Source organism: Olea europaea, chromosome 18 (assembly GCF_002742605.1).
Source record: "Olea europaea var. sylvestris chromosome 18, O_europaea_v1, whole genome shotgun sequence".
Taxonomy (NCBI): domain Eukaryota; kingdom Viridiplantae; phylum Streptophyta; class Magnoliopsida; order Lamiales; family Oleaceae; genus Olea; species Olea europaea.
Genome location: NC_036254.1, coordinates 10,721,243 through 10,734,255, shown reverse-complemented (window position 1 = coordinate 10,734,255; position 13,013 = coordinate 10,721,243). Strand labels below are relative to the sequence as shown.

Below are 13,013 nucleotides of genomic sequence, written 5' to 3'. Positions count from 1 at the left end.
AGCTCTTCCAATTTCATCTATCATGTAACAAGTCCATTTGGTCACATAAAAATTCAGGTCACAGGTTTCGGTGATTGGGTCACATACCAATACACATGTCACTGCTGATCACAGATCAATGTCATATTTCATCATCATAATTTTACTGATTATAGGTATTCATGTGATGCAGGTTGTCGATGAATTGAATAATTATTTCAAAGGGCAGATATCTGATCTTAATTCTGAGAATCGGTTGCTAAGCAAACAGCTCAAGTCAATGCAGTTACAGGTGTCTTCTTTAAAGTCTGATCAGCAAAGGAAACTGAATCTGCTAGTTCGTATGCAAGGTGAAATTCGTACTGACATGTTGGACATCAAAGCACACATGCAGTGTATGTCTGATTCTGTGACTAAATTGATACTAGTTCAATGGAAGAAATTATGAAAAAATTCAGAGAGAACGCAGGACCAGAAATTGTTGTAGGATCTGGACCAACATGCGAAGTAAGTACCCCAACTGTGACTGCCTCTTACTTGTCTGTTTACCATAAACCGTTTGATATACACTTCTCATCAAATGCATTTTTGTTCTAATTTTCAGGCTGCAAAAGTCGAACGAAGTGTTGATTCGAAAGGCAAGGCAAAGGTTGATTTTGTGTGTGCAGTTGAATTCCCATGTTCTATTGAACCTCCATCTTTTGATCTTGGTCTTGGATTCACACAACCAAGCCAGATTGTTGCAAAAGCATCAAAGGACGTTGACAGGCAAGTTGAATCGGTCATAGCCGATGTTTTGAAGGACACGGAATGTTTTCAGCAAGAGGTATCCAAACATCGATGTATTTTTGGTGATTAATGCATGTCACATATTAAAGAACACATTTTATTACGCAGCACTCACCTGAGGCTGCACCAAGTTCTGGATTGCCGGTGAAGAGGGCTCCAAAGCCAGCTAAAGCCCTTCAGTCCCCTTATGTTGCCGACAAAATGAAACAAATGAAATTTTCAGGAAATGTAGTGGTCTTTGAACACTACAATCAGAATGTACAAGATGCAGATGTTGCTGACTTTCAAAATTGGTTTCAAAGAGGATACAAACCGCATAACAAGTACGAAATTGTTGTCCTATTTTCACAATGTTCCAAATAATGATCCGTTCTTCTCATTTGCAGGAAGAAGTTCAATGATAAAGATGATGTCATCCGTCCACCTTTTTCAATCGGTCAGTACTTGGCGGGAAACAAGACACGGTGGTACGAATTTGTATCTAGGGAGGTGTCGTTGACTAGTTCGGTAAGTCACTACACAAAAGTAACAGTTCTAAAGGGTATGTTACAGTACATGTCACATTAGTCACAGTTTTTTGTATACTAGTCACACAGAGCATGGGTCACAGATCACACGAGCAGTAGGTCACAGATCACGCGAACAGTAGGTCACAGCTGATGCCTGGGTCACAAATCACACGAACAGTAGGTCACAATCCGCGCTGCACAGGAGAACACATATCTGCAGTTGCATCAGTATAGCACACATGTCTTTATTACGTCCGGTTCAGTTATGGAGTGGTCACTAACTACAGATTGTAGTGATCACATTCTAGCCGAGTCACACATCAAATTAACAGCTTATTGCATCGTGTTTTCTGGTGTATACATGGTTTCTAAATTGTTTATTGTACTTTCATCTCTATAGCATATGGACGTGTGCTTCTATTATATACGTCAACTGGCAAGAAGTGCAAGAGATTTCAAGTTTGTAGCTACCACAACGGACTCGTTGTTCCAGGCCAACCTAAAGCACATGTATCCTAATTTCAAGGATGATGCAAATGTTCTTGTCACGGATGATAAACTGATTAACGATATTACCGGTGCGCGAATTCCATTGAGCACTCCATGGGCTGAAGTTGACCTTGTGTTTATCCCACTTCTGCCTACCAACAAAGCACATTGGATGCTTGGAGTGTTGGACATAAAGGCACATACGTTGCGTTTATTGAATTCGTCTAGGAAGACATACAATGATATCAAAGTTCGTACTGGAATTGATCCCTTTGTCAGCATGCTTCCGCATCTTATGAAATCTGTTGGAATATGGAAAAAAGATTCCATGGAGTTGAATGTGGATTTTGATTTCTCTCTTCCCCAACAGAAAAATGGGCAAGTTTTTTTCCCTCCACTAACAGTTAAACATATTATAACTTGCTTGATTTCATAGCTAATATTTTGTTTTTTGTGTTCTTAGACATGATTGTGGCATTTACGTGGTCAAGTACGCGGAGTACATGCTACATGACGATATAGGATCCATGCCAATGAAGTTTGATGCGGGGAGAGCTCGGTTGGATGTAGCTTCACTGTTGTTCAAACATCGTGAAATCGGGAAGACTAGAAAGCCGGTGCAGCCTACTGGTGGGGAAAGCATTGTTTTAGAGTGATAGTGCAATTTAGAAGTAACATGTTGTAATAGCAGGAAACATTGTCTCAATGTTTTGGAAATTCGTTTGTAATGACAACGCAGTTATTACTTTTGTCTGTTTATATCAAAAAGTTCATTAATGTTTGGGGACTTTACTACAAGTTTCACTATATATCATATTTTGCTATATTGACACCGTATCGAGGGCAAAGTCTCAAAATTTAATGGTTACCTGCAGTTATTCGGATTATCACATGTCACCAGTTTCTAGGATTATCTGCAGTTCCAAGGTCACTGGTTTGTGTAATTTGGTCACAGGTCAATTCCCATTGTCACAGGTCACTGCAACCTGGTCACAGGTCACAGGTCACAGGTTACCTGCAATTTTTAGGATTATCACAGGTCACCAGTTTCTAGGATTATCTGCAGTTCCAAGGTCACTGGTTTGTGTAATTTGGTCACAGGTCAATTCCCATTGTCACAGGTCACAGGTTACCTGCAATTTTTAGGATTATCACAGGTCACTAGTTTCTAGGATTATCACAGGTCACTGGTTTGTGTAATTTGGTCACAGGTCAATTCCCATTGTCACAGGTCACTGCACCCTGGTCACAGGTCACAGTATATTGGTCACAGGTCATAAAGAATTATTAAAAGTCAATCCAATCTGGTCACAGGTCATTGAAGATTTGTTACAGATCATTTCATACATTTGTCACAGCTGAACCACTTCCATTTTGCAGAGTTTTTGCAATATGTCACTGGTCATCTTTTGTTGGTCACAATAAATGGTCACAGATTTCTGCATATTGGTCACAGCTCAATGACATCTAGTCACAGATGATTTCATATATTCACAGTTGATTGCACAGGGGTCACTGGTCACTGAATTCTGGTCACAGATCATTTATATTGGTCACAAGTCACTGCATTCTGATCACATGTCATTAATAATGATCATAGTTAACGCATACTAGTCACATGTTATTGTAGAATGATCACAGATCATTAATTTGTGTCATCCAATGTTTTGCATCCTACGTTTACAAAAAATTAATGAATAAAAAAAACAATGGAATTATAAAAATTTTATCAATGTGCATTTCCAGTCCTTCATCATCCTCCTCTCTTTATTCTTGTTGCTTTGACTCAACGGAACTAAGCTGCTGCATGTTCTACGATTGTGACCACTTTCACCACACCGACCACATTTGACGGTTATGTTTTCCTCGTACGCTGCTCTGAATCTCTTCTCAGTAGGCCTTCCACAACTTCGCTTTTGATTAGGTGCAATTACAACTATGTCATGGACATCATTTGGCACTGTCCATTCAGCTGGATTTCCTACCGAAAAAATGGTTTCTTGGTATGTATTTCTGAACGCTTCACTTGTGTAGTAGTAGGAGCAGTATTCATATGGATCCATCTTCATACTCGCAAACACAGCCAAAGCATGTGGACAAGGTAGTTGATCAACTTGAAGCATCCTACATATGCATGTCCGATTTTCTATATCAACAACGAAGGAGGAACTTTCACCGCTAACTGAGAACATTGCCTGATTAATGGGTGAAACCTACAGATATAGACTCAAGTTATAGGCATAACAAGTCACGTAATTAAAAAGTAGGACACAGACGAAATTGCAAGTCATGTAGTTCTATATAATATTGTACAAATATTACTGAAACACAACGGTACAGATCACAGCAGAAGTCACAGCACATGTCACAGATCAGATCCGGTAAGTCACAGATTATAGATTAGGTTACAGTAATCAAGCTTACCCTCAAGTTTCTTATATCTGTACTCATTTCCCTCATCTTCTTCTCATACTTGATTGACAAGGTTGTAAAAGTGCCTTGGGCATCCTCCTTGTGTCTACAGAACCAAGATTGTAGAATTTGTCTCAATGACTCCAACAAAGCTAGAATAGGGTAGTTCTTGGCAGACTTTGTGACCGCATTAATCGACTCCACAATATTCGATGTCATTGTAGAATACCGGTTTGAAGGCATGTGGATACGTGACCATCTCTCAGGTCCAACTTTGTCCTACAAAACAAAACCATGGAAATGTGTATCATATAGCGTACAGTACCATGTTAAACGTATTTATGTGAATATCATCATAGGACAACATATAGTATAGTACCAGATAACCCCTTATCTTCTGATTAATCGACCCAAGTTGTTGCATGTAATATTCATATTCCAATAGTGTGTAGGTGCGAACAGCTGCATTGAATGCTTGTGTTATGTTTTGTCCTGATCTCCCGTACCGTGATTTTAGATTTTGTAGTAGATGGTAAGAACATATCCTGTGACATGCTCCCAGATACACGTTTTCAATCGCCTTTTTGATGCTGTTGTGACGATCCGACACGAAGCACAAACTGTCTCTATCCCCATATGCTTTTCTCAACTGTCTAAAAAACCATGTCCAGGAGCTGTCATTCTCGTTATCCCCAATCCCGAAAGCAAGTACATAAATGCTGTTATTTGCATATTGTGTACATGCCGTGAATAAGGTGTCACCATAGTGTCCATTTAGATAGGTGCTATCAACCACAACAACTGGCCTACAATGTTTCCATCCCCGTATAGATGCACCTAGTGCCATGAAGTAATATTTAAACCTATTGTGACCATCAATTTCTAGACATGTCACTGATCCAGGATTTGTTTGTTGTATCACAAAAAAAAAGGCTGGTATCTTATTGAATGAATCGGTTGGATCACCCCTAAGCACTTTCAGAGTTTCTTCTCGAGATCGCCAAGCTTGGACATAATTCAAAGATACTCCGTATGTATGCAGCATGTCGTTGCGTATATCATTCGGTGTGTATATTGTGCGCGATGATGTGTACTTATACTTAATGCAAGTTGACACAACCGTCTTTGCTACTTGCCTATGAGTACTGAGTACGATGTTTGAAGCACATATGTGACCTTCTGCAATGTGTCTGATTTTAAACATATCTGTTTTGGCTAGCTTCGATGCTCTACATATCCAATTACACTCATCACGTGTACATTTTACAAGATAGTCTTTCTTATCGAACCGAACAACCACGTACTCAAACATGTTCTGGATTGCATAAAACGACAAGCTCAATTTCATTATCTCCTTGTTACGGAAGACTCTTCCTTCCTCTACCTCCCTAGCATCTGCCACCGCCACAACTGTGACCTCATGCTCAAGATTGTCACTAGATGGATCCATTATTGCTCGACATATGTCTGATGACATATCTGTTAATGAAAACCCATGCTCGTTCGATTAACATCAACTGATAGCACAATAGGCTATTTTTCGATATCCGCAGTTGTCACCTCGATGTGAATTGGATATTTCGCAGGGTCACGACTCATATCCTTTAAAACCATGTAAGACAAGACGTTCTCATCACTTTTGATTGCTACTGGAGACAGATCACTGTTCAAGACATACTTCATTGTCACAACAACTTTTGCAGGGTCAAAGCTAAACTCTTTCATAACTGTGTCGACAAGCCTCAAATACCCGCAACTACGATCAATTAAAACCAGTGACACTTGTGATCCATTCAACAGACACACGTGAATTAACCCCATTTTCTGCAAAATTTGCAAATACATGATCAGCCTAACATCCAAATATATGTTAAATCTAATTGCAAATGGGTCAAAATTAAATTAATGGTCAAATGTCACAATAAACATATATCGAATCTCAAGTATCATTGTCACGTATTGAAAACATGCAGGTCACATAGTTTTATTTCCCAGATTTTTTTTACGAGAGGTCACAGATCATTGCATAGGTCATATGTGACATTTAAGTCTTTGTATACTGGTCACAGTTAATTGCATGTCGGTCACAATACTGTTAAATGATCACAGGTCAAAGCGAACGCATGTGGTATCTTGAATGTCATGGTCACACATTGAATACATGCAGGTCACATGTATTCAATGTGTTACAATTACATGCAATAATCGGTCACAGTAACTAAGTATAGGTCTGTCGCATATGATTAGATTCGAACAAGAGCATCAGTATCATAATACACAGATTAAAACATTTCACACATTTCGAGACACAAACACCCATACATACTGAATGCATGAGGTTATATCTTGCATCCAGGGTCACATGTTTTCCATAACGGTCACAACAGTTTCGAACGGCAATGTCCGTTATTCGCAATTACAATGAATCATATTTCTGATCAATCGAAGCTTGTCTAGCGTGAAAAAACGACAAATTATAATGAATAAATCGCAATTACACACCTGATCAATTTAATTACATGCCTGAATAATGTTTTCAGTGACTGTTTGAGCCGATCTCATACGACCCGCGACTGCAATTTGTGACCAGAATTCGGTTTCACCATCAATTCCGCAAGAGCCGGTCGTAATTGGATGTATTTTCAGATCTTCTGGCTATTGAAATCAGATTGAAAGATGAATTAATTTTTTTTAGGAGAATCCTGATATTACGGCTCTTTGCTCGGGATTGTTTTCCATATTAAATTATATTAATATTTGTATTTATTTTTAGGCTAATTTCTGATTTTTGAAATATGATACTTATTTTCTTATTTTTGAAATGCCCTATACTTAATATCTTCTATGTGAAATTTTCCCTATTATTTATTTATTTTTTTCAGCCTATAAATTGTGAGAACAAAGTATTATTAAAAGGGCTCAATTTGGGTACCAACGGTTCCAATTCAAGAACCAAGAACCAGATCTTGCCGGTTCTCAATTCCGGTTCCTAGTTTTTGGTTTGCCTTACTATTTTATGGTAAAAATTTTGAAGATTTACTTGGTTTCGGGATCAAATTACATAAAACATTATAGCCTGTAAATTTTTTAGCATTAATCTGAATGAGATACGATTTGACAACCATTATGTTAGCTAACCAGCTCTGTTTGTTTATCCACCAGAAAATGTGGATGTTATATGCAAATATCCTTCTACTGCTCTAAATGTAAACGTTTGTACATGTATTTCTCTCTCTAAATGTCTATGTAGGGATGGGAAGTGGGAGAAGTTGAGCCGCTCGTGGCACGTCAACATTTTTATTATTATCGAAATGACATTTTTCACGAGTGGCTTGTACAAGCGAATCATTACTCTGCTCGTCACAATTCCCGTTCCCATGTCTTTGTATGTATGAAATATAGCGTGGGTGGAAGAAGAATATGATTATAATTTTTTCTTTAAAACTATTTTCTTTTTAAATTTATTTTTATTTTTTACTTAAGTTGATATTGATATGACAGATTTGCCTCTTCAGACAAAAATAAAATAAGAAAATTACAATCTACGCACAAAATTAACCACCATTTTAAACCGAATCCATCTAAAAGGAATAACTATGCCAAAATACATAGGTTTGTGACATGATTGTCAAGGTTTAAAGTTCTGGGACCAAGAAATGCAAGAAGAGCAAAGGTTTGAGACCATTTAATCCAATTTTTCGAGAATTTGATACAGTTAAACATGTCAACATAGCACAAATTGAAAATAAATTATAGTAATGACGACTTACATAGTTAAATAAAATTTTAAGAAAGGTAATTCTATATATTCTAGTTGATGTTTTCAAATTAATTTATGTAGCCATGCATGATAAGTTCAATATTAAATTTAATATGGTCCTATATTGAGCCCTTTTTTTTAATATCATACATTGTTATTTAGACTGATTTTAAAATACCCGTCATATATCATTATTCATTAAGAGAGCTCTCATTCATAAAAAAGAAATACAATTCCACTAAAATATGTTAGGAAATGAAATAATTCACTACGTATTGTGAAATGTAACGTCAAATGTAGTCGACAAAAGCAATAGTATTCTTTTAGAGATTGCTCTTATGGACCAAACCCATCTTCACTTGACCAATCATATTCTTACCATCTGGTTCTAATATGGCCTCTCATCACAACTAGAACTTTATGAAACATTTCAAAACGTGGCATCAACAAATATCACCCAACATCACATTTCACATCGAATAATGTTGTCAAGCACCAACTGTACTGAAATGCCGATTTAGATGGTCACATTTAATAGATTTAATTATATGAATCATATGACATTACATTTATTTGAATCAATTATTTAATGTCATGAAGTTGCCTCTTCAATTAGTGCTTGATATCAGTAATGTTGAATTGCATTACTCGAGGGAAAATTTGTGAAAAGCGGATGCAAATTGCGTGATAATTTAATTCTACATAAATTAGAAGTTCCCAAACTCGATTCCTCCAATATAGAACCAACTAGGAACTTAAATCGATCATTTTGACCAAATGATTGAATTTTACTCGACTAGTTTATAAAAAAAATGATAAACAAATTTTAAACATTGCAATAGTTCAACATTTCATTAAGTAAACTAACAGTGGCATCACAAACATCATAAACAAAAACATAAGGGCAGAGATGTCGGAATTGAAATGAAAGAATGGAATTAATAAAAACTCTCCTTTTTTTTTTTATTTAATTAATTTCACAATGTGTGGCTCAAGACTGCTCGAAGCCTTAATTTCTACTCATGATTTTAATGAAAATAAAAAGTGACTATTTTCCATTTTCTCGCGACATATGACCTCTATCAAGCAAATTTTCTTGAGAAAAAGTAATAATTGATTTTCAATAACAATCAAGAAAATAAAACGATTTTTCAAGTCAACAAAGCCAAGAAACAAGATAATTCGATTGAATCAAATCTATTGTCTTTTTGTTTCATTAATATTTCAATTTCAATACCAACCTTGCAATAAAAATAGTACAAATTTTGCTATATTTAACCAATGAGATATCTGAATAAATTCTAAATTCTTCATTGATTATTAGTTCATTGATTATGAACTTATATTAATTCACTTTGAGGAAAAAAAGCCATCTCCATATTAAATTGGATTATGGGAACAGAAAGGAAAAGTGAAAATTGGTTAAGGAACAATTGTCTTGGTATGTCCTACTTAATTGGTTGGTTCTTGTTTCCAAAATCTGGCAGGGAGTCCTTGGAAAGGGATGGGGAATGGCGTGTGTTCAATCCCACTTTGGGATCCCACCACTTCATACCTACAAACACAATTGTCAAATAATACCTAATTTCACATACCACTCACCAACGTCGTCACATAGTTAGTAAGATAAACTGTATAGTATAACACAAAATTGAGAGGAAAAAAAAAAGTTACATTATTTTAATCGAATCTTGTGATATATGGTGCATAAAATACATGTATGACATGTTTGGTGAATTCAACTGAACATACGAGGAACCGAGCAGTATAAAATAGAATTGGTTATTTATGATTTAATTTATCTAAAAAACGCATTTCCAAAAATACTTGTTGTAGTTTGATAAAGTACCTGAACTGAGAACTTAGATGGTGGATCATAACGAGCATTTCTAGCTTAGCAAGTTCGTTACCGAGGCAGGCATGTACTCCACTGCCAAATGGCATAAACGTATTGGGTTTCACCACATCCTACAAGAAACCATAAATTAATATTCGTTACTTCATCCTACAATTTTTTTCTCCTTAATAAGTCTCTTTAATCTTTATATTTTGAGGAAAAAAAGATTTTTCGTACCATACTTTCATCGGATTAAAATCATGGTGGTCATTAAATTTTTAGTCGAACTCAATTTTTTATTTAGGTCAATATATGGTGAAAATGAAGTTTAATTGCTTGGCATTAATACTTAATCTATTTTCATATGCCCTAACAAAAGATTCTTAGATTTAGTTCTAAGTACCATGGGATTGTTTAACAAAACTTTTGACAAAAAAAATTGATAAAAAGTTGTGGATCCAATTTGTAGCTAAAAGTTTAAGTTTGATAAGTTGAAAAGTATCAAACAAGCACTAAGGCAAAACTAAAGTTTTGAATAGTGAATTTTTAGAAAATATGTGGTTAAAAAGTACGAGAAAATTTTGAGTTTACGTGCAGAATATTTTATTGTATGAATGTGTGGTTGAAATCAGCACGTAGAAAAAAATATAAATTTTATGATCATGACTGTAAGATAGGGGCTAAATATGCACTTAACGTCAACCATTAAAAGTATAATATTAACTCGTACCTCAAATCTGGAAGGATCAAACTTCTGAGGATCAACAAAGAAATCAGGATTGTGGTGAATATTCCTAAATAAAGGCATGACCTTCCATCCCTTTGGAATTAGGTACCCTGTCAGTGACCAAAAAACATTTATTTCAGATAAGTACACGCCTACACGTACAACGGCACGACAGTGTACACGTTCCTCACACAAGGGGTCCACACTTTTTTTATTGGGTGTGGGCCCCTCCCTCATGTAAGGGGAGTGTGAATGTCGGCATACAAATAGCAAAATTCAGTGGATTATTTGATAATATTACAAGAATTAGGATGCCCCCGAAAAGGGTGCATATCCCTTACAAGAAAGCCGACCTTTATATTCCACACCTGTCACTGCCTCTCGAAATGTGAATGATATAATGCTTGCCATTCTCAAACTCTCTAAAATCACCTGAAAACAAAAATACAGGTCAAAATATTGCGTGTGGATGATGGAAGCAAGTTAGACGTTAGAGAATGAAAGTGAATTGATACTACTTGTAAATGATTTTGTAAAAAAAATAAAAATGGTGTTAACCGACCTAATTGAAACGAAATATACCAAATATATTATTTATGGTAGTCAAATACCTTGTAAGTAAATGGCATATTTCTTGTTTGATTCCATGTTAAATGACTATTTCCATTTCCATTTGATTGGTATATTGCCTTCTGTTCAGCCTGCATGCAAATCAGAAACATATTATCTACGACGATTACAAAGCAAATTTAAGAATAAGGTCAAGAAATGAGAATGATCTAGAGACACGAGAATCTTACAATATATTGATTTGACCCCACAAACAGAAAATAGAGCTACGTTTTTCTTAGAGAACCTTGTATTATTCCAGAGCAACTAGAAAATGCCTTCTAGATTTTACCTTGACAGCCTCGAGAATTTTTGGGTAATCGTGAAGGTACTTGAGAATCCATGTCATGGCACTCGCAGTCGTGTCTTGTGCTGCAAAAAGTACTCCGATGATGTTGTCAGCAATCTGATCCTCGTTTAGAGTTACACCGTTCTCATCTTTCGAAACTAGCAGACAACTCAACAGGTCCTTCGTAATCCTCTTTTCCTTTCTTTCTCTCATAATGTTATTTAATATTTCACCCAGCCTCTTCCTTGCCTTCATACATTAAAATGGTAAATATGACTAATCAAAATGAGAGTCCATTTTCAACACGTGTATTAAGGTAGACTAGACAGTCTAAACAAAAAAGAAAAAAAAAATAAAAATAAAAATAAAAAAGGAAGTTAAAATCTCGTTTATAGTACTATGTAACAGAGTACAATTATCGTTACTTTACCTTCATTGCCTTTTGGTATGGAGTTCCAGGTAACTTTGTTGGAAAAGAATTGTACCCTCTATCGAGTATGCTATAGTTCTTCTTCAGTTCTTCTTTATAATAGGGCTCCAAATGACCAAAAATGGAGAGTATACCTACTTCAAATGAGAACTGCAGGTAATCAATGGTAGATGACAAATTAGATTTCTCATCTAGAATCTTAAAAGAGACAGATTTGTTCATTTAAATTGAAGTTTTCAACACGTCCCTGTGTGCATGCCAACGATATTTTTTCATTAAAGAGGTGACAGGTGCACAATTTTTATAAATGGGTGTTAGCATGAATTCAAAGAGACGAACCTTTTTCATCTCATGGAAAATGTTGATGACACGGCCACCGTCCCACGAATCCATTGCAGACACTGCTATGGCTTCAATATCTGCTACTAGGTTTTGGATTGCTTCTGGGTATAATGCTCCAAGGACGAGCTTCCTAAGCCGCATATGGTACTCTCCCTGGTGAAAAAACAGCGCAGACTGGCCGATGAAATTTTCCTTGCTCTTTGGATACGTTGGCTTGAACAAATGTGCCTGGGTGACTAGCACGATTCGGGCTGCTTCTGGGCTTTCCAACATTATACAAGGGCAACCAAGTACATGAGTCTTGAAGATTTCTCCATATCTGCATAAGAACATACAGTTTAGAAAAAGAGATTTGCTTGGCAAACAGGGCCCTGTTTGTCCGGGGGGACACGTGTCCCCCTATTGGTAGGGTGCCTGCCCCGTTTAGAATTATTGTTAGAAAAATTCTATCAGGGAATCTCAGGTATTTAGTATTAGACAGAATTGGACGGTAAGTAATTGAGAATGAAAGCAAGAAACCTTTTTACTTTGTCAGAAAAAAAGACATTTGGATCTTGGGAGTAGAGCTGAAGAGTTTCTCCAATATAAGGCCACCCCATGGAGCCTGGAGGGAGCTTAGTTTTCCTCTCTGAATGTTTTCTTTTCATTCTCAGTGAAATTACATATAAAAATACAGTAAATGGAAAGGTAAAAATAGGCACAAAGAATGCAATAATCTTCTCCATCCCCCTCTCTCTCTCTCTCTGTGCCTTGGTATCCTGTGTTGATAATTGAGTCCCTGAGAAATGGAGGTCTGCTCGTTTATATAGAATCAGAAAGGTGGATACAGAAAAAGTTAAAA

At 36.3% G+C, this 13,013-nt stretch overlaps 2 protein-coding genes across 2 annotated transcripts; both read right to left on the bottom strand.

Annotated features, from left to right (window-relative positions):
- Positions 1–3,481: 3,481 nt before the first annotated feature.
- LOC111366721 (protein FAR1-RELATED SEQUENCE 5-like) lies at positions 3,482–5,655 on the bottom strand. The gene is made up of 3 exons (XM_022987424.1): positions 4,504–5,655; positions 4,191–4,457; positions 3,482–3,979 (listed from the first exon to the last, which is right to left on the bottom strand). Exons 1-3 carry the CDS (start codon positions 5,653–5,655, stop codon positions 3,482–3,484), a joined length of 1,917 nt encoding a protein of 638 aa, XP_022843192.1.
- A 3,592-nt stretch (positions 5,656–9,247) lies between these two features.
- Positions 9,248–12,955, bottom strand: LOC111367437 (abscisic acid 8'-hydroxylase 4-like). The gene is made up of 9 exons (XM_022988306.1): positions 12,692–12,955; positions 12,170–12,491; positions 11,831–11,980; positions 11,404–11,649; positions 11,114–11,203; positions 10,856–10,934; positions 10,506–10,612; positions 9,788–9,906; positions 9,248–9,493 (listed from the first exon to the last, which is right to left on the bottom strand). Exons 1-9 carry the CDS (start codon positions 12,895–12,897, stop codon positions 9,391–9,393), a joined length of 1,422 nt encoding a protein of 473 aa, XP_022844074.1. The 5' UTR covers positions 12,898–12,955; the 3' UTR covers positions 9,248–9,390.
- Between the last annotated feature and the right edge of the window lie 58 nt (positions 12,956–13,013).

What these genes read in the sequence shown, in the direction of transcription:
- LOC111366721 (XM_022987424.1), bottom strand. Translation starts at nt 5,655, where the DNA reads ATGTCATCAGACATATGTCGAGCAATAATGGATCCATCTAGTGACAAT. An exon ending in ACATAAATACGTTTAACATG is followed by an intron (nt 4,458 to 4,503) that starts GTACTGTACGCT and finishes TTTGTTTTGTAG; the next exon opens with GACAAAGTTGGACCTGAGAG. An exon ending in CAGATATAAGAAACTTGAGG is followed by an intron (nt 3,980 to 4,190) that starts GTAAGCTTGATT and finishes CTATATCTGTAG; the next exon opens with GTTTCACCCATTAATCAGGC.
- LOC111367437 (XM_022988306.1), bottom strand. Translation starts at nt 12,897, where the DNA reads ATGGAGAAGATTATTGCATTCTTTGTGCCTATTTTTACCTTTCCATTT. An exon ending in TTTTCCATGAGATGAAAAAG is followed by an intron (nt 11,981 to 12,169) that starts GTTCGTCTCTTT and finishes GATTACCTGCAG; the next exon opens with TTCTCATTTGAAGTAGGTAT. An exon ending in ATATGCCATTTACTTACAAG is followed by an intron (nt 10,935 to 11,113) that starts GTATTTGACTAC and finishes TTTTGTTTTCAG; the next exon opens with GTGATTTTAGAGAGTTTGAG.